Genomic DNA, 14,513 nt, shown 5'->3' with positions numbered 1-14,513 from the left:
CCCTCTCTGTAGACTCGGGGCGGCATACAAGTAGCCCCTTTCTTTCTAGTGTTGCTTTCTTTTAGCTGCTGTTTGATTCTTTTTTGCTCCTTTGGATATCCTAAAATTCTTTTAGAATTTTATGCTGATCTCTCTAATTTAGAATCTTTCTTAGACAAGGCAAAAAAATGCTGATACGGCTTTCCACAATCCAGTGCTCTCCGGATGTCCAGAACACCAGCAGTGTCGTGTACAATTTAATTGCATGGCATCATTCCCTAATAACTTTGGGATATTCTAGTCCCTATTGCTAAATTAAGGAAACACATTTTGCTCCCAATAGTAGTTTACATTCATCTCTTGCTGTGAAGAAACCTTCCCTGTACAGATGTAGAAAGGTGCAAATCCATATTGTCTTCATCAAAGTTTTATATAGGGATTCAGATAATTTTGGGGTTGCACATCAGCTATTTTCAAGGCATTTTATGAAGCACTTGTCTATACATTCCAGTCATCTTGTGAGACACTCAGAGTTGCTATTTCACTAAAAGATCTGTGGAGGAAGAGTAAAATAAGAATTTAATGAAGTGATTAGAGGCTTCAAACTCGGCATAAAACCCCTAGATGTGCTGGTTTATTTTATTATGTTTAAAATTTATAGGCCTCCTATGTTACCCCAAGGTAATGATTGAGAGAATGAAGTCCAGTATATCTGAAGAATAGCATACTGAGAAATGGACATGAGAAAATAAGTTTAGTATAAATTTGTTAATTTCGAAAAATCATATATTATAGTGAATAACCTTGAATTATAAAATGTTCTGCACATATATGAAGTTGATGGTTGGTGAATGTGATAAAATAGCTGTACACCATGGAAATAAAATATAGAGGAGAATAAATGTAATGCTTAGCAAATGGCTCAATTCTAAACAATGAATAAGGCAAAGATGTGTGATTGGGTTTTTTAAATGTGTTCATGGAATATGTTTTTTAAGTGCTTGTGGCAATATTGCAAGTTTGTTGAGAACCTGAATGTTCCTATATTTTTATACGAAAACAATGCTGTGTTGTTAGTTGGTCTTCCAAAAGATTTGAAGTGAATGTTAGGTAAAATTGAGTGACTCCACAAACTGAATGGATCTGAATATATTAAAGGCCAAGAAATTGTATTTAACAGTTAAGAAATGAGAAAAAAGAAGAAGAAATGAGGGAAAAAAACAAGAACAAGCAGAGGAATTTGTACACCTGGCAAAATGTACAATAAAGATTGATAAAGTAAATGGACAAAAGTTACGATATATAAATTCTGGCTGAAATATGGAGGACTGTATGAGTTTTACTGTGAGAAACAAATGATGAAAAAACCAAAAATGTTTATTAGAATATATTTCTGACTGATTTTTATATGGAAGTGAAAGTTGGGTATGTTAGGACAAACAGAAATAAAGAGAGGTAACTTAAGAACTCTGTGGTAAAACTCTTGGTCAAGAATGAATGGGTCCTAAAATATTGTGACAGAGAATACAAAAATAAAGTGATCAGCACCAATAAAAAGTATGTCAAGGTGACTTGGTAATATAGCCGTTCAGAGTTGCTCCTGATAGCAAGATAATAGGAGCCATGGTGGTGCAGTGGTTAGAATGCAGCACTGAGGCCAATTCACTGTTCACTGCCAGGAGTCCGATTCTGACTGACTCCAGATTGAGTTGGCCTTCCATCCTTCTGAGTAAAGTAAAACGAGAACCCAGATTTTGGGGAGCAATATGGCGATTCTTTAAACTGCTTAGAGAGGGTTGTAAAAAACCATGAAGCAGTACATAAATCTAAGTGCTCTTGCTACAAATTTCATAAATAAAATACAGGCAGAATGAATTAATTGGACTATTTAAAATATTAAAATATTTGATAGGGCTGCTGTGCCCTAGAGGTGGAGCTGTTGCCACACAATCAGAAAGTTGTGAGTTTGATCCTAGGTACAGGCAGATTAGAGTCTCCTGCTTGGGCAGGGGTTGGACTAGAATAGATGACCTGCAAGGTCCCTTCCAACTCTGTTAAATCTGTTAAAATCTGTTATTTGAAGGACTGAAATGAAAGGAAGAGCAGAAATCATGACTTAGAAAGAAAGGGGCCAGAATTATGAACTTCAGTGTTAATGTATGAAATGATGTATGACTGTAGTAGAAATAAGAATAGAAATATAGAGTGTGGAATAGTGAATGATGCTGATAAAAATTAAATGTAGCTTTCTTTCCTTTCCTTATCTCATCCCATGGCTTAACTATAGTTTACGCCTTTCAGCTCTTATCCTTCCGTCCCCTGTCCAATTGTCTCCCCTTATCTCATTTATCTTTTCTTCCTTTCAAATATGTTCACCTATACTTTTATATCTTATCTTCTATTCTTTTCTTTACTTATATTATTACATATCTTTCACTTCAATGTGTATTATGTATTGGACAAAATAAAGAAAGAAAGAAAGAAAGAAAGAAAGAAAGAAAGAAAGAAAGAAAGAAAGAAATTATGGATATAAATATACAGTTCCTCCTCCTCGCTTTAGGTTTTAATGTGCTTGCCTTCTGACCTGAGATTAAAATAAATTTTGCTAGTTTATAATCCTGCCCGTGTTTAACATTTTCTTGAATATTATCTTGGGAAGTCTAAATCTCATTGCAACAAAATGTTCATTTGTTGTGCCCCAAAAACATTTCTATTCTATTCTAATAAATTACTACAGTACTGGTTAGTGATTGGATAATAACTTTTTATTTTTTTTTGCTTTTCAGAGCCTTTCTTCTCCTTGATGTTGGTGGTTTCAGAAATGAATTTCTTCTTAGATTTGCAGGTAGAGTAGTTGATAGCTTTGGATCATGTTTTTAAAAAAATCTTTCTTATGATGGATTTATTGATATTCTTGCTGTTTTTCAGCCTTCCTGTTTAATCAGTAATTATGGGCATTATAGATTGTTGAATTTTTGTTTGCAGAACTCCAGTTTCTTGGATGAAAGCTGGCAACTTCCGGTAAGAGATGTTTAATTTTTCTTTCTTTGATGTTATCTATTATATAATTAATTATGTTCTCCTGTTCTGATTTATAACTCCAAATGTTCTGTTGTTGTCTTATGTGAGCCGTAACATTCTCATGACAGGAAAACCAAAGTGGCATTTCATCTTTGGGGCTGGAATTTACTTTTTATGCTATCTTACACAAAACTGATGACAGGGACATGGAACTCTTAGAAATCTGCTTTTGGGGAATATTTTTGAATTTGATAATGAGCTTTTAATGTGCTTTCTAATCATGCATCCAATCTCAAAAAGCAAATCCTGTGCTTGGCATGATTAGGAAGGGAATCGAAAATAAGTCAGTAAGTGTTGTATTGTCTCTGTACAAATCGATGGTGAGAACACACTTGGAGTACTGTGTACAGTTCTGGTTACCGCACCTCAAGAAGGATATAATGGAACTGAAAAAGGTGCAAAAAAGAGCAACAAGTATGGTCAAGGAAATGGAGCCACCTCCTTATGAAACCAGGTTGCAACGCCTTGGTCTCTTCAGCCCTGAAAGACGCCGTTTAAGGGGTGACTTGATTGAAGTGCATAAAATCATGCATGGGATAGAAAAGGTGGATAGAGAAAAAATCATTTCTCTATCACACAATACTAGGACGAGAGGGCACTCCCTAAAGCTCATAGGTAAGAAAGTGAGGACAAATCAAGGGAAATATTTCTTCACCCATAGGGTCGTTGGTTTATGGAATTCACTTCCAGAGCAGGTCGTGACAGCTGTCAGCCTTGATAGCTTCAAGACAGGATTAGACAGATTCATGGATGCCAAGTGTATTGGTGGTTATTGAAACGGTGTGCACGTGCCGCCTCTATGTTGGTTGAGGCAGGCAGGATTCTCTTGAGTACCACTTGTTGGGGGTGAAGGGAAAGGGAGGGTCTTGCCTTCTCTTTCTGCTCATGATCCCCATGGACAATTGGTGGGCCACTGTGTGACACAGAATGCTGGACTTGATGGGCTTTAGCCTGATTCAGCATGGCTCTTCTCATGTTCAATTTCGAAAAAATTTGTCTATGAAATTTGAGCCTCAAGTTCAAACAGTACTGTTTCCACATATTTCGTTTTTGTTGAAATTTTAAGCATTTGTCTTTTCAGTATTTCAATTGTATCTAAGAGTTTAGAGCTCTGACTTTTACTGGTTCATGAAAACAGGCTGTCAGTTTGATAATTATTCATCTTAAGTTGTATCTGTTAGAAATACTTTTACTACTCTTTTGTAGAGAGAAAAGATACTATGATAACACCAGAATAGTTTCATGCTGCTATCATATTGGGCCTTAGGCTGGGCCAGTATGTTTCTAAACTGTGCTTGATTTAGTGCATTAAATTGAGATAGGTTTCTGCATTTGCATAATTGACTTATTTACAACTTCTATAGCATGACTAATTGTTAGTGGTGCTGGGAGCAATGCGTAGAAGTGCTATGATTGTTTCCCTCTCTTAGCTCTCAAGATCAAGGACAATTTAATTCAAGTGGTGTTGAAACTGAATCTGCCTTAGAATTCTACTTTCCCTATAATTAATGATTTTGTTTCAGCTTATATCTATAATTCTGTTTTTTCCTTTGTAAATAAATGGAGATTTTAAGGCTTCAGGAACCTTCATAAAGTCCCTTTCAAGTACTTCTGTTCATAGAAATATGCATATAACTTCCCCATATTTAGTAAACATGATAGGTATACAAATCATTGATTTACTGTAGTCTTCACCATTTATATTTAACTTAAAACTCTTAACTCAATTGTTCTGCAAAATACAACTATCTTCATTACATTAGTTACATTAGTATTAAATTAATTTTGGAATCTATATGGTTTGTGCATATACAGCTTTATTTTGATGATTTTTTTTTGCATATCATTCATATCCTTAACGGTATGGCATCCTATGCATAAAAAGTACATTATTTTATACCTAAGTACAGTTAGCAGCAAAAGAAATGTCACATGCCCTTACCATTTCCTCAATGTTGGATCTTTTGCTAAGCATTCCGTTTATCTTTGTGCATGCCTTGCTTACCAGTGTACAACTGTTATCATGCTAAACAGCTGTTAACTTAATGTAGAACATTTCAAATGGAAGGTTATCATTTTATTATGCAGTTTCTCAAAATCAAATGTACAATAAACCTAATTTCTTAAATTCATACATTTCTTCTACTGGAGATTATAATTGTGTTCTGTTTACCCATGTCTGGCACACTATACTTCCCAGACTTTATTCATTGTCACTTTATGAAAGAATAAACTCACCGCCCGGAGTAAGTACGTAGTTATTCATCTTTGTCTCCTAACATCCAGACCTTAACTGGGCTTTTTTAGTCACATTTTAATATTATTTTATGATGTTACATATAAAATGCCCAAAGTCACTGAGGTGAGATGGGCAGGTACAAATCAGATAGATAGATAGATAGATAGATAGATAGATAGATAGATAGATAGATAGATAGATAGATAGATAGATAGATAGATGACAGACAGATAGATAGACAGATAGATAGACAGACAGACAGACAGACTGACTGACTAACTGACTTGCCACCTAACTTGCTACATAAGAGTGGTTGAATTTAGAAGCCCTAATGGAAGCAAAATGCCCCATTTTTTTCAAAGATGAAAGCTTGATGAAAGAGAATTCCTGCAAATGTGCTGGAAGTTCTATTGACAAATCATGATTTACAGGTATGCCTGACTTATGAAACTGTCCCTTGCCGGGAATTGGGAATGGTGCTGAGGTAAGATATTTGACCCTTTCATACATGGCTTTCTGATCCTTGGTTTTAGCAGCCATTAAGATCCAATCAATAAACAGTTGCTGGATTCATAAATCATGCCAAGTGTTTGTTTGTTTGTTTTGTTTGTTTGTTTGTTCGCCTGCCGCCCCTCTCCATAGACTCGGGGCAGCTAACAACAATAATAAAACAATATGAGCAAATCTAATATTTAAGTTAATTTTTTTAAAAAAAACCTTATTTAAGAAACCAATCATACACACAGACATACCATGCATAAATTTTATAAGCCTAGGGGGAGAAAATATCTCAGTTCCCCCATACCTGACGACAGAGGTGGATTTTAAGGAGCTTACAAAAGGCAAGGAGGGTGGGGGCAACTCTGGTCTCCGGGGGGAGGTGGTTCCAGAGGGTCGGGGCCGCCACAGAGAAGGCTCTTCCCCTGGGTCCCTCCAAACAACACTGTTTAGTCGACGGGACCCGGAGAAGGCCAACTCTGTGGGACCTAACCTATTGAATAAGCCACAGCACCTGGGTTCACATAATAATAAACTATGGTTTACAAAACATAATGGTTCATTAAGCCAAAGTAATCCAACTGTTAAATTTTGACACATAATGCTAACTTAGTTCCATTGTATATTACCGGTATGTATTGTGCTCAATTTCTGAGATGTCACTGGACATTGTTAAGAAGCTGCTGAAAAGAAACATAGGAAAAGATACTTGGGTAAATGTTCAACAACTGAGGCTGAAATACTTTCTCAAGTGGATATAATTGGATCAGGTACTACCATATTGGCTTGTCTATTATATGGTCAAAGAATCAAATTTATATTAATGGGTTCCTTGTATATAGACCAAAGATTTTAAACTCTGCATTCATCAGTAAATTAAGAATATATACCCTGTTTCTGTTAAAAGCAGCAGTTTATTAAACCACTATATATTATTTAGCATTTTCTTCTTGTAATCCATTGTAATCTATTCTTGTAAAACATTTACTTTCAAAGTCTTGCTTCTCTGCTCAAAATGAATGATACAATATTTTTATTTTTATTTTTTAAAAAAATATAATTTATTGATTTATTGAAAAGGGAAGGGGAAGAGGGGAGTACAAAATCAAAGGGGAGAGGAGGGGAGAGGAGGATACAAGTATAATGAGTTTGAAGGTAAAAGATTACAGAGGATTACAGAGGTCCATTATATTCCTTAATATACAGTGATCCCTCGAGTTTCGCGATCTCAATCTTCATGAAACGCTATATCGTGATTTTTTAAAAAATATTAATTAAAAAAAAAACCACTTCCGCGTTTGGCTTCGGGAGTCAGCTGGGAAGCGGCGTGGCTGTTTTAAAAGGTCGCCGCCGGCCTGGGGGGCTTCCCAGCACCCCCCCGAACCCCCAACCCGGGTTTGGGGGGGTGCTGAGAAGCCCCCCATGCCGGCGGCAACCTTTTAAAACAGCCGCGCGGCTTCCCAGCTGAGTCCTGAAGCCAAACGCGGAAGTTCGCCTTTGGCGTTTGGCTTCAGGACTCAGCTGGGAAGCCGCGCGGCTGTTTTAAAAGGTCACCGCCGGCATGGGGGGCTTCCCAGCACCCCCCCAAACCCCCAACCTGGGTCTTCCCGGCCGCCCACGCAAAGGGGAAACCCCGGCTCCTCGCTGATGCCCGCCGCTTGCCCGCCCGCCAGCAAGAGGGGAAGACCCGGGGAAGGTTCCTTCGGCTGCCCAACAGCTGATCTGCTCGGTAGTGCAGCAGCAGCGAGGAGCCGAATCGGTGTTTCCCCTTTGCGTGGGCGGCGGGGAACGCAAACTCCACCATCTGTGCATGCACGGCCATGGGAAAAGGGCGTGCATGCGCAGATGGTGTTTTTACTTCCGCAACCCTACATTGCGAAAAATCGATTATCGCGAGGGCTCTGGGAACGGAACCCTCGCGATAATAGAGGGATCACTGTATACATTATTATTATATAGCAAATGATATTATTACAATAGTTCTATTCATGTTTCATTCTTGATTTACATTCAGGTGACCATATTTATTATCTATACCATATATTACTTAATAAGTCTAAGGAGGAAGTGGGGTGGGAAAGGGATTGTCTGCATCAATAGCAGACATTGAGTTTAATTACTTGTCGTTCTTATTAAGCGGTGAGAATAGGAAATGAGAATAGTAATAGATGTAAGAGTTAAAGTTCAGATAGAATTAATTTTTTTCAGTGATTATGTGGATTTATCAGTAGAATTGAACTCAGACAGCTTTGATTCTATGATTGATTCGATTCAATATTTTTAACTATTCCCAGTACATGTTTGTATCTTAACAACTGAACTTCTTTGCAATATTTCAACCTAATGCATCTCAAATGGCAACTGATCTCAAAGAGCTAGTCATTTGAACTGGGCCCTCCACAATTAAATCAGTACACTTCTGGTATCAACTTTCCACTTCCGTTCCTTTTCCTTAAAAAAAAAAATGACATCAGATCTTCATCTTCAGGTAATTTCCAGTACAGTATGTAACCAGTTTCAAGGGGTTCTGATCTGCAACTTCCATCATGCTTTAGCACTAGCTTTGCTGGCCAGGACAGATAAGAGTGTAATCTAAACCAGGGGTCTTCAACCTTGGCAACTTTAAGCTTGGCGGACTTCAACTCCAAGAATTCTGGGAGTTGAAGTCTGCCAGGTTTAAAGTTGCCAAGGTTGGTGTTAAATATGCATTGAAGCAATGTAAATAAGTTGAATGTGGATTGAGCGTTCTGATTGGTTGAAACAATGACAGTTAAGTTTAGGCGGGAAAGTGAAAGTATATAAGGAGCGCTCTGACACTGTTACAGTCAGTCGCGTTCTGAGCTGAAGTCACTTTCCAAAAAGAGCTTTCTCCTGCTGAGCCAAGTAAAGAATTTAAAAGAACCGACTGCCTCAGTCTTCTTCAGTTGGAGTCCCCTGATCTAAACCATTCAAACAAAAAAATGCCTCTACAAGATCTGGTTTCTTGGCTACGTGTCCACTAACGTTTGTTGATACCCAAGCATTTTTGTTCTGGTTTGGATTTTCCCCTCTCACCAACATTTTGTAACATGCTTCAGTTTACTAAACTATCCAGATTTGAAAGAAGGATAAGACCTCGTATGTTGCTGGACCACCTGCATCATTGGCCTCTGGATGGAACTTCTTTGGTCTCTTAGGGGCCGTGGTGGCACTGTGATTAGAATGCAGTACTGCAGACTAATTCTGCTGACTGCCAGTTTGGCAGTTCGAATCGCACCAGCTCAAGTTTGAATCAGCCCTCCATCCTTCTGGGGTTAGTAAAATGAAGACCCAGACCATTGGGGGCAATATGCTGACTCTGTAAACTGCTTAGGAAGGGCTGTGAAGCATTGTGAAGCAGTATATAAATCTAAGCATTATTGCTATTATGTTGTTTGAATTGTGACTAATCAGTGTATTATTTTCCTAATGTGCTGTGCCCAATCTCATTATTTTCCTCATTCCTTTCTTTTGTTTGAATTTCTAACAATTCAATTCTTCGATGATAGTTATATTTTCTTCTTCTTTTATATATCAGGTATTTAGATGGACGGATATTCGTAATAGAAGTGCTTCCAAAGAGCCAGGCAGAGGTGGATGAGGTGGTACTAGTTGGGGATGTCATTGACGAGATCAATGGCTCTTCACTGAGGAATGCATATAATGGACAGGTATGGGAGGGAGGGAGGAACATCCTCAGCCATGGAGATGGAGGAGGGAAAGTTGGTATATTGTCTGCTACTTTGTCCTGAAAAGGAGTGGACGAGATGGCTGTGCATTGTTGCTATGGGAACTGTATTGAACAAAAACTCTCGGGTTTGACCCGGAGATCAAGATGAAAAAATTAAGGCGGGAGGGATGTGGAAACGTACCAGGTTTTTAAAATCTTTTTAATATTTATGAGATTTCTACTTAGGATTATTATTTAAGATTTCAGAAATGTACATTTCGGATATTACTTTAAACCAGTAATTTAAGGATCCAATTTGAGGGCTAAAGATTTAAAACTGTACCCCACTATTAGCATACTTCGCCATCCCTTCCCCCATCCATATTACCCCTCCAGGAGATGACCTCCTGTGGGAGTCAACATAGAACATTCAGATACAAGCTTATAAGGTTTGTTACATGGAGATCAGGAAGAAGAATGGGTGGCTTACTTGGAATAGCGATGCTTGGCATCAATGCAATGACCATTCAGTCTACCCTATCTTCCTCAGAACAGACGATTCATTTCAACTCTTATCTCAGACACAGCATACTGTGGACCAGGGACCAGGACTGTTTTATACAGTTCGTTTAAAAAAAAAAGGGAAAAAGAGAGAGAGGGCACCTATCAAAGCCAAAGAACACTTTGGAATAATGGTCTTTAGCATTTCAAAATATAAAGAATAACAGTACAAATGAAGCGTGGCTGAAAAGCATATCATCTCTTGAACCTTTTAAAGGAAGAGAAGATTTTTCGGAGTACTGTATAAGATGTACCAGAGTAGAAGACGCACCTTAGGTTTGGGGGAGGAAAACAGAGGGAAAATCTACCTACCAAGTATGCATCTGGTTAACCTCCTTAATCTGGTCAGCTTTAGCACATTATTTTATCCCTTGGTTAGGGCTGAAGAAACCTTTTTCGGAGGGAGTAGGAATGAAAACAAGCCTGCAAAGACTTATGGCAAGAAAAAACTGCTTCAGAGGGAGTAGGAATTTAAAAAATGCTGCAAGCCAGTAAGATAGTTAGCACTGTGTTAGGGTTTAAAAAGCCTTTTTCGGAGAGAGTAGGTATGAAAACAAGCCTGCAAAGATTTAGGGCAGGAAAAAACCTTCTTCACAGGGAGTAGGAAGTCGGGAAGGTTGTTAGCACATAGTTAGGGCTGGAAAATAACACATCCAAATTTTCAGCCTCTTTTAGTGAGGAAATAGGTGTGTCTTATACTCTGAAAAATATGGTGGATATCACTCTCAAATAGTTACCGGTATGTACAATTCTGTAAAGTAAAATATTTATATATAGAAGCTTCTCTTAAGAGGTGTGGTCCCAACTCGTTGCAAACTTTATACTAAGAGCCAATTTTACGGTAATTCTTTCAGATACAGGCAAAACAGCATCTTCCCATTTTATAAGGAGGCAATGATAAATTTGGTGGGACTGCATTACTTGCAGAAGTATTAAAAACAAAAGTCTTTAGAAACAAAAAACTATTATCAAGGAAGGACACTCTAAAACAGACCAACAAGGATATACAGAATGCTGACAGATCCCAAGGAAGAAAAGTGGTGGGGAAAGGAGAGGTTGAGAAATGTGGATGAGCTTCATGGAAGGCATTAGGAACTGAAGCGTTCCACACTACAACATTTTACTGAATAATCTACTGATCCCCCGGTTATTGCGTCCCCGACCATTGCGAACAGGGTAATTTGCGATTTTTCAACCCGGAAGTCAAAATACCATCTACGCATGCGTGCCCTTTTTTTCTATGGGCACGCATGCGTAGATGGCAACCGGGAGATCAGCTGCTGGGCGGCTTCCCTGGGTCTTCCCCCTCTTGCTGGCATCAGCAAGGAGTTTCCCCACCGCCCACGCAAACTCCTCGCTGCCGCTCGCCCGCCCTTCGCCTGCCCACGCCGTTCGCTCCCCCTCTTGCTGGCGGGAGGGCGAGAAGCCCTCCCCAGCACCCGCTCGCCCGCCCTTCGCCCTGGCGGAGAAATTCCAGCCCCCACCTGGTCCCGCCCGATCCTCCTCCCTGAGGCAGCTCGCCCTCCCATGGCCGCTTCCTCCACCCTCCATCGCAAGCCCTCGCCACCGCAGCCAACGCGCGCTGCGATCTTCAAGCCCGGCTCCTTTCGGCCCAGCATCCCGGGCCAAGCAGCTGCTTGCCGTGACTGAGCCTGGCTGGCCCGAAAGATCGTAGCGCGCGTTGGCTGCAGCAGCGAGCGAAGCCAAGCCGGCAGCAATGTCGCCGCCGCTGCAGCCAACGCGCGCTACGATCTTCCGGGCCAGCCAGGCTCAGTCACGGAAGGCAGCCGCTTGGCCCGGGATGCTGGGCCGAGAGGAGCCGGGCTTGATCCGCTGAGCCTGGCTGGCCCGGAAGATCGTAGCGCGCGTTGGCTGCAGCGGCGGCGACATTGCTGCCGGCTTGGCTTCGCTCGCTCGCCGCTGAGGAGTCGAAGATTGGGGGGCGGCGCGGCGAGCGAGCGAGCGAAGCCAAGCCGGCAGCAATGTCGCCGCCGCTGCAGCCAACGCGTGCTACGATCTTCCGGGCCAGCCAGGCTCAGTCACGGAAGGCAGCCGCTTGGCCCGGGATGCTGGGCCGAGAGGAGCCGGGCTTGATCCGCTGAGCCTGGCTGGCCCGGAAGATCGTAGCGCGCGTTGGCTGCAGCGGCGGCGACATTGCTGCCGGCTTGGCTTCGCTCGCTCGCTCACCGCTGAGGAGCCGAAGATTGGGGGCGGCGCGGCTCTTTTAAAACATCGCCGCCGACATGGGGGGCTTGCTAGCACCCCCCCAAACCCGGGTTGGGGGTTTGGGGGGGTGCTAGCGAGCCCCCCATGTCGGCGGCGATGTTTTAAAAGAGCCGCGCCGCCCCCCAATCTTCGGCTCCTCGCTAGCGCTGCGGAAGTTTAAAACACCATCTGCACATGCGCAGATGGTGTTTTTACTTCCGCAGCGCTACTTCGCGAAAACCCGCTCGTTGCGGGGGGTCCTGGAATGGAACCCTCGCAACGAGCGGGGGATCACTGTATTATTGATTCACATAGTATATCACATTGCAGAGCCAGTTTGATGTATTGTTGAAGATGCTAGGCCTCTCAGTCAGGAGAGCCTTGGTGCATGTTTTAAAACGCACCAATTGGAGAAAATCACAAAGTATCAAAGTCTGAAAATCAAAAGAAAGATTGAAAGTTTATGGCAATTAGCTGGCCATAGTAATCCCAGCGGTTATTGGCACACAGGTTTTGGACATCACATAAAAAATCTGTGTGTTGACAAAATTTTCACCAGTTAGTTATAAAAGGTCACGAGGCTTGGATCCACACAAATTCTAGGCTAATACATTACCGTACAACATCTTGGGTTATTGGGAAGGATGTCATGTGTGCAAATGCTAACACCAGCTAACAAACTTGCAGCTATGATTTCATGTTGTGGATATGCAAAAGGCAGCTTTATTCAGAACAGCTTATAATGTCTGCCTATCCCTTGAGCAAAACTCAATAGTTGAACAAAAATGCCAAATCCAATCTAAACATATGGTTGACTATGGAATTCACTATAGTAAGAATATGCTAGCAAAAGACATGATAACTCTTATATGTTCAGTGATAACAACTTGGATATTGTGCTATGGTTTTTAATCATTAAGAAAATACCCAATCAATAAGTTAATAAGCTTCACTGACATATCCTAGTAGTAACCAGAGTGACCATTTAGATCAGGCGCCAGATTTATTACAAGGACAGGGAATAACTAACCTGGTAGATAATGTTAGGAGGCCCTTGCTAATCATCCATGTATCTGTTCACTGCAGGCTGGTTCAATACTGCAGAAGCTGAAAGGCAAACCACTAAGCTTTCGCCTAATCCGGTGGAAATGGCACGATGGGGGAATGTTCAAGCCATTGTTGCCCTATCTAAAAGTTCTCAGAGAAAAAATCCCCAGCTTCCATCTCCAATATGAACACAAATCTAAAGAAGAGAATGAGGAGCGATGTTTGCAAGGAGGCAGGTAGTGGCTGCTCGGGGCAATTATAAAAACCAAAGTGTGGCAGATTTTCACAAATCCTACCTCATCACCACTGGTTGGGTGGATAGATCATTTCCAAAATCTAACCCACTGTTGCAGTTCTCCTGAAAGAGAACTGCAACAGATCTCACAAACCTCATTTCTGGTGACTACAAAAAAGATGAAATTTTCTCCTATACCTTTCTTCTATTCCTATATCTCTTCTTCTATTCTTTCATTGATATGTTCTATTACTATATCTTCTTTTCTATTCTTTCATAGATATATTTTACTATGAGTATCTCCTCTATAACCTTCATCATGTATTTTACTATGTGTGTATACACACACACACACACACACACACACACACATATATATATATATATATATATACACACACACTATATATATATATATATATATATATATAAATAAATATATATTTGTTTTTGTAGATTTTCACGGGTACAGGTATGACGGTCTTGGTATACTGTATTCGGGTTTCTTTGTTTCTTTCTTTCCTTGTCCTAGAACCAATTAAGTTCGTAAGACGAGGTATTACTGTATATATATATATATATATATATATATATATATATATATATATATATATATATATATGTCACATGTTTTTTTGCTGAATTTGAAAATTAAGGGAGACTAGGATAGATCTATTTCGGCCTTATTTTGGCCTCATCAGCTAGCCATATCCATTGGGACTTGAACCTGCAGCCTTTGCCTTGTAAGGCAGATAATTATCCTCTAGTCTACAGTATCCAATCCCTTCAGCTCTGCACCAGGGAAAGGTTACATATCTTTGTGTCGAATCACCCTGGTGTATTGATATATATATAGTGTAGTGTATATATATATATACACAAAACTCTCATTGTGTATTGGACAAAATAAATAAATAAATAAATAGGTTACCTGCACTGAATCATCAGCAAATTATAGATGCACTAATAGAGTGCAATGG

General features: G+C 40.3%; 1 protein-coding gene across 6 annotated transcripts in view; it reads left to right on the top strand.

The window, feature by feature from the left end:
• The window catches only part of LOC139161152 (uncharacterized), a 31,678-nt gene that overhangs the window by 10,891 nt on the left and 6,274 nt on the right, over nucleotides 1-14,513 (top strand). For 4 of the 6 annotated variants that reach the window (XR_011558074.1, XM_070739907.1, XM_070739906.1 and 1 more), the window contains 5 exons: nucleotides 2,766-2,824; nucleotides 2,965-3,000; nucleotides 5,731-5,783; nucleotides 9,354-9,486; nucleotides 13,338-13,534. Coding sequence is in view for 3 of the 6 variants with exons in the window: in XM_070739907.1 (XP_070596008.1) it covers nucleotides 2,766-2,824; nucleotides 2,965-3,000; nucleotides 5,731-5,783; nucleotides 9,354-9,486; nucleotides 13,338-13,534 (478 nt within the window). In the remaining 3 variants the exon portion in view is untranslated. The remainder of the gene's footprint in view (nucleotides 1-2,765; nucleotides 2,825-2,964; nucleotides 3,001-5,730; nucleotides 5,784-9,353; nucleotides 9,487-13,337; nucleotides 13,535-14,513) is intronic. The other 2 variants (XR_011558076.1, XR_011558075.1) reach the window with 1 other exon arrangement.

Source organism: Erythrolamprus reginae, chromosome 2 (genome assembly GCF_031021105.1).
Source record: "Erythrolamprus reginae isolate rEryReg1 chromosome 2, rEryReg1.hap1, whole genome shotgun sequence".
NCBI classification, from domain to species: Eukaryota; Metazoa; Chordata; class Lepidosauria; order Squamata; family Dipsadidae; genus Erythrolamprus; species Erythrolamprus reginae.
The sequence above is the reverse complement of the archived record's forward strand: the minus strand, read 5'-3'. Positions and strand labels throughout refer to the sequence as shown.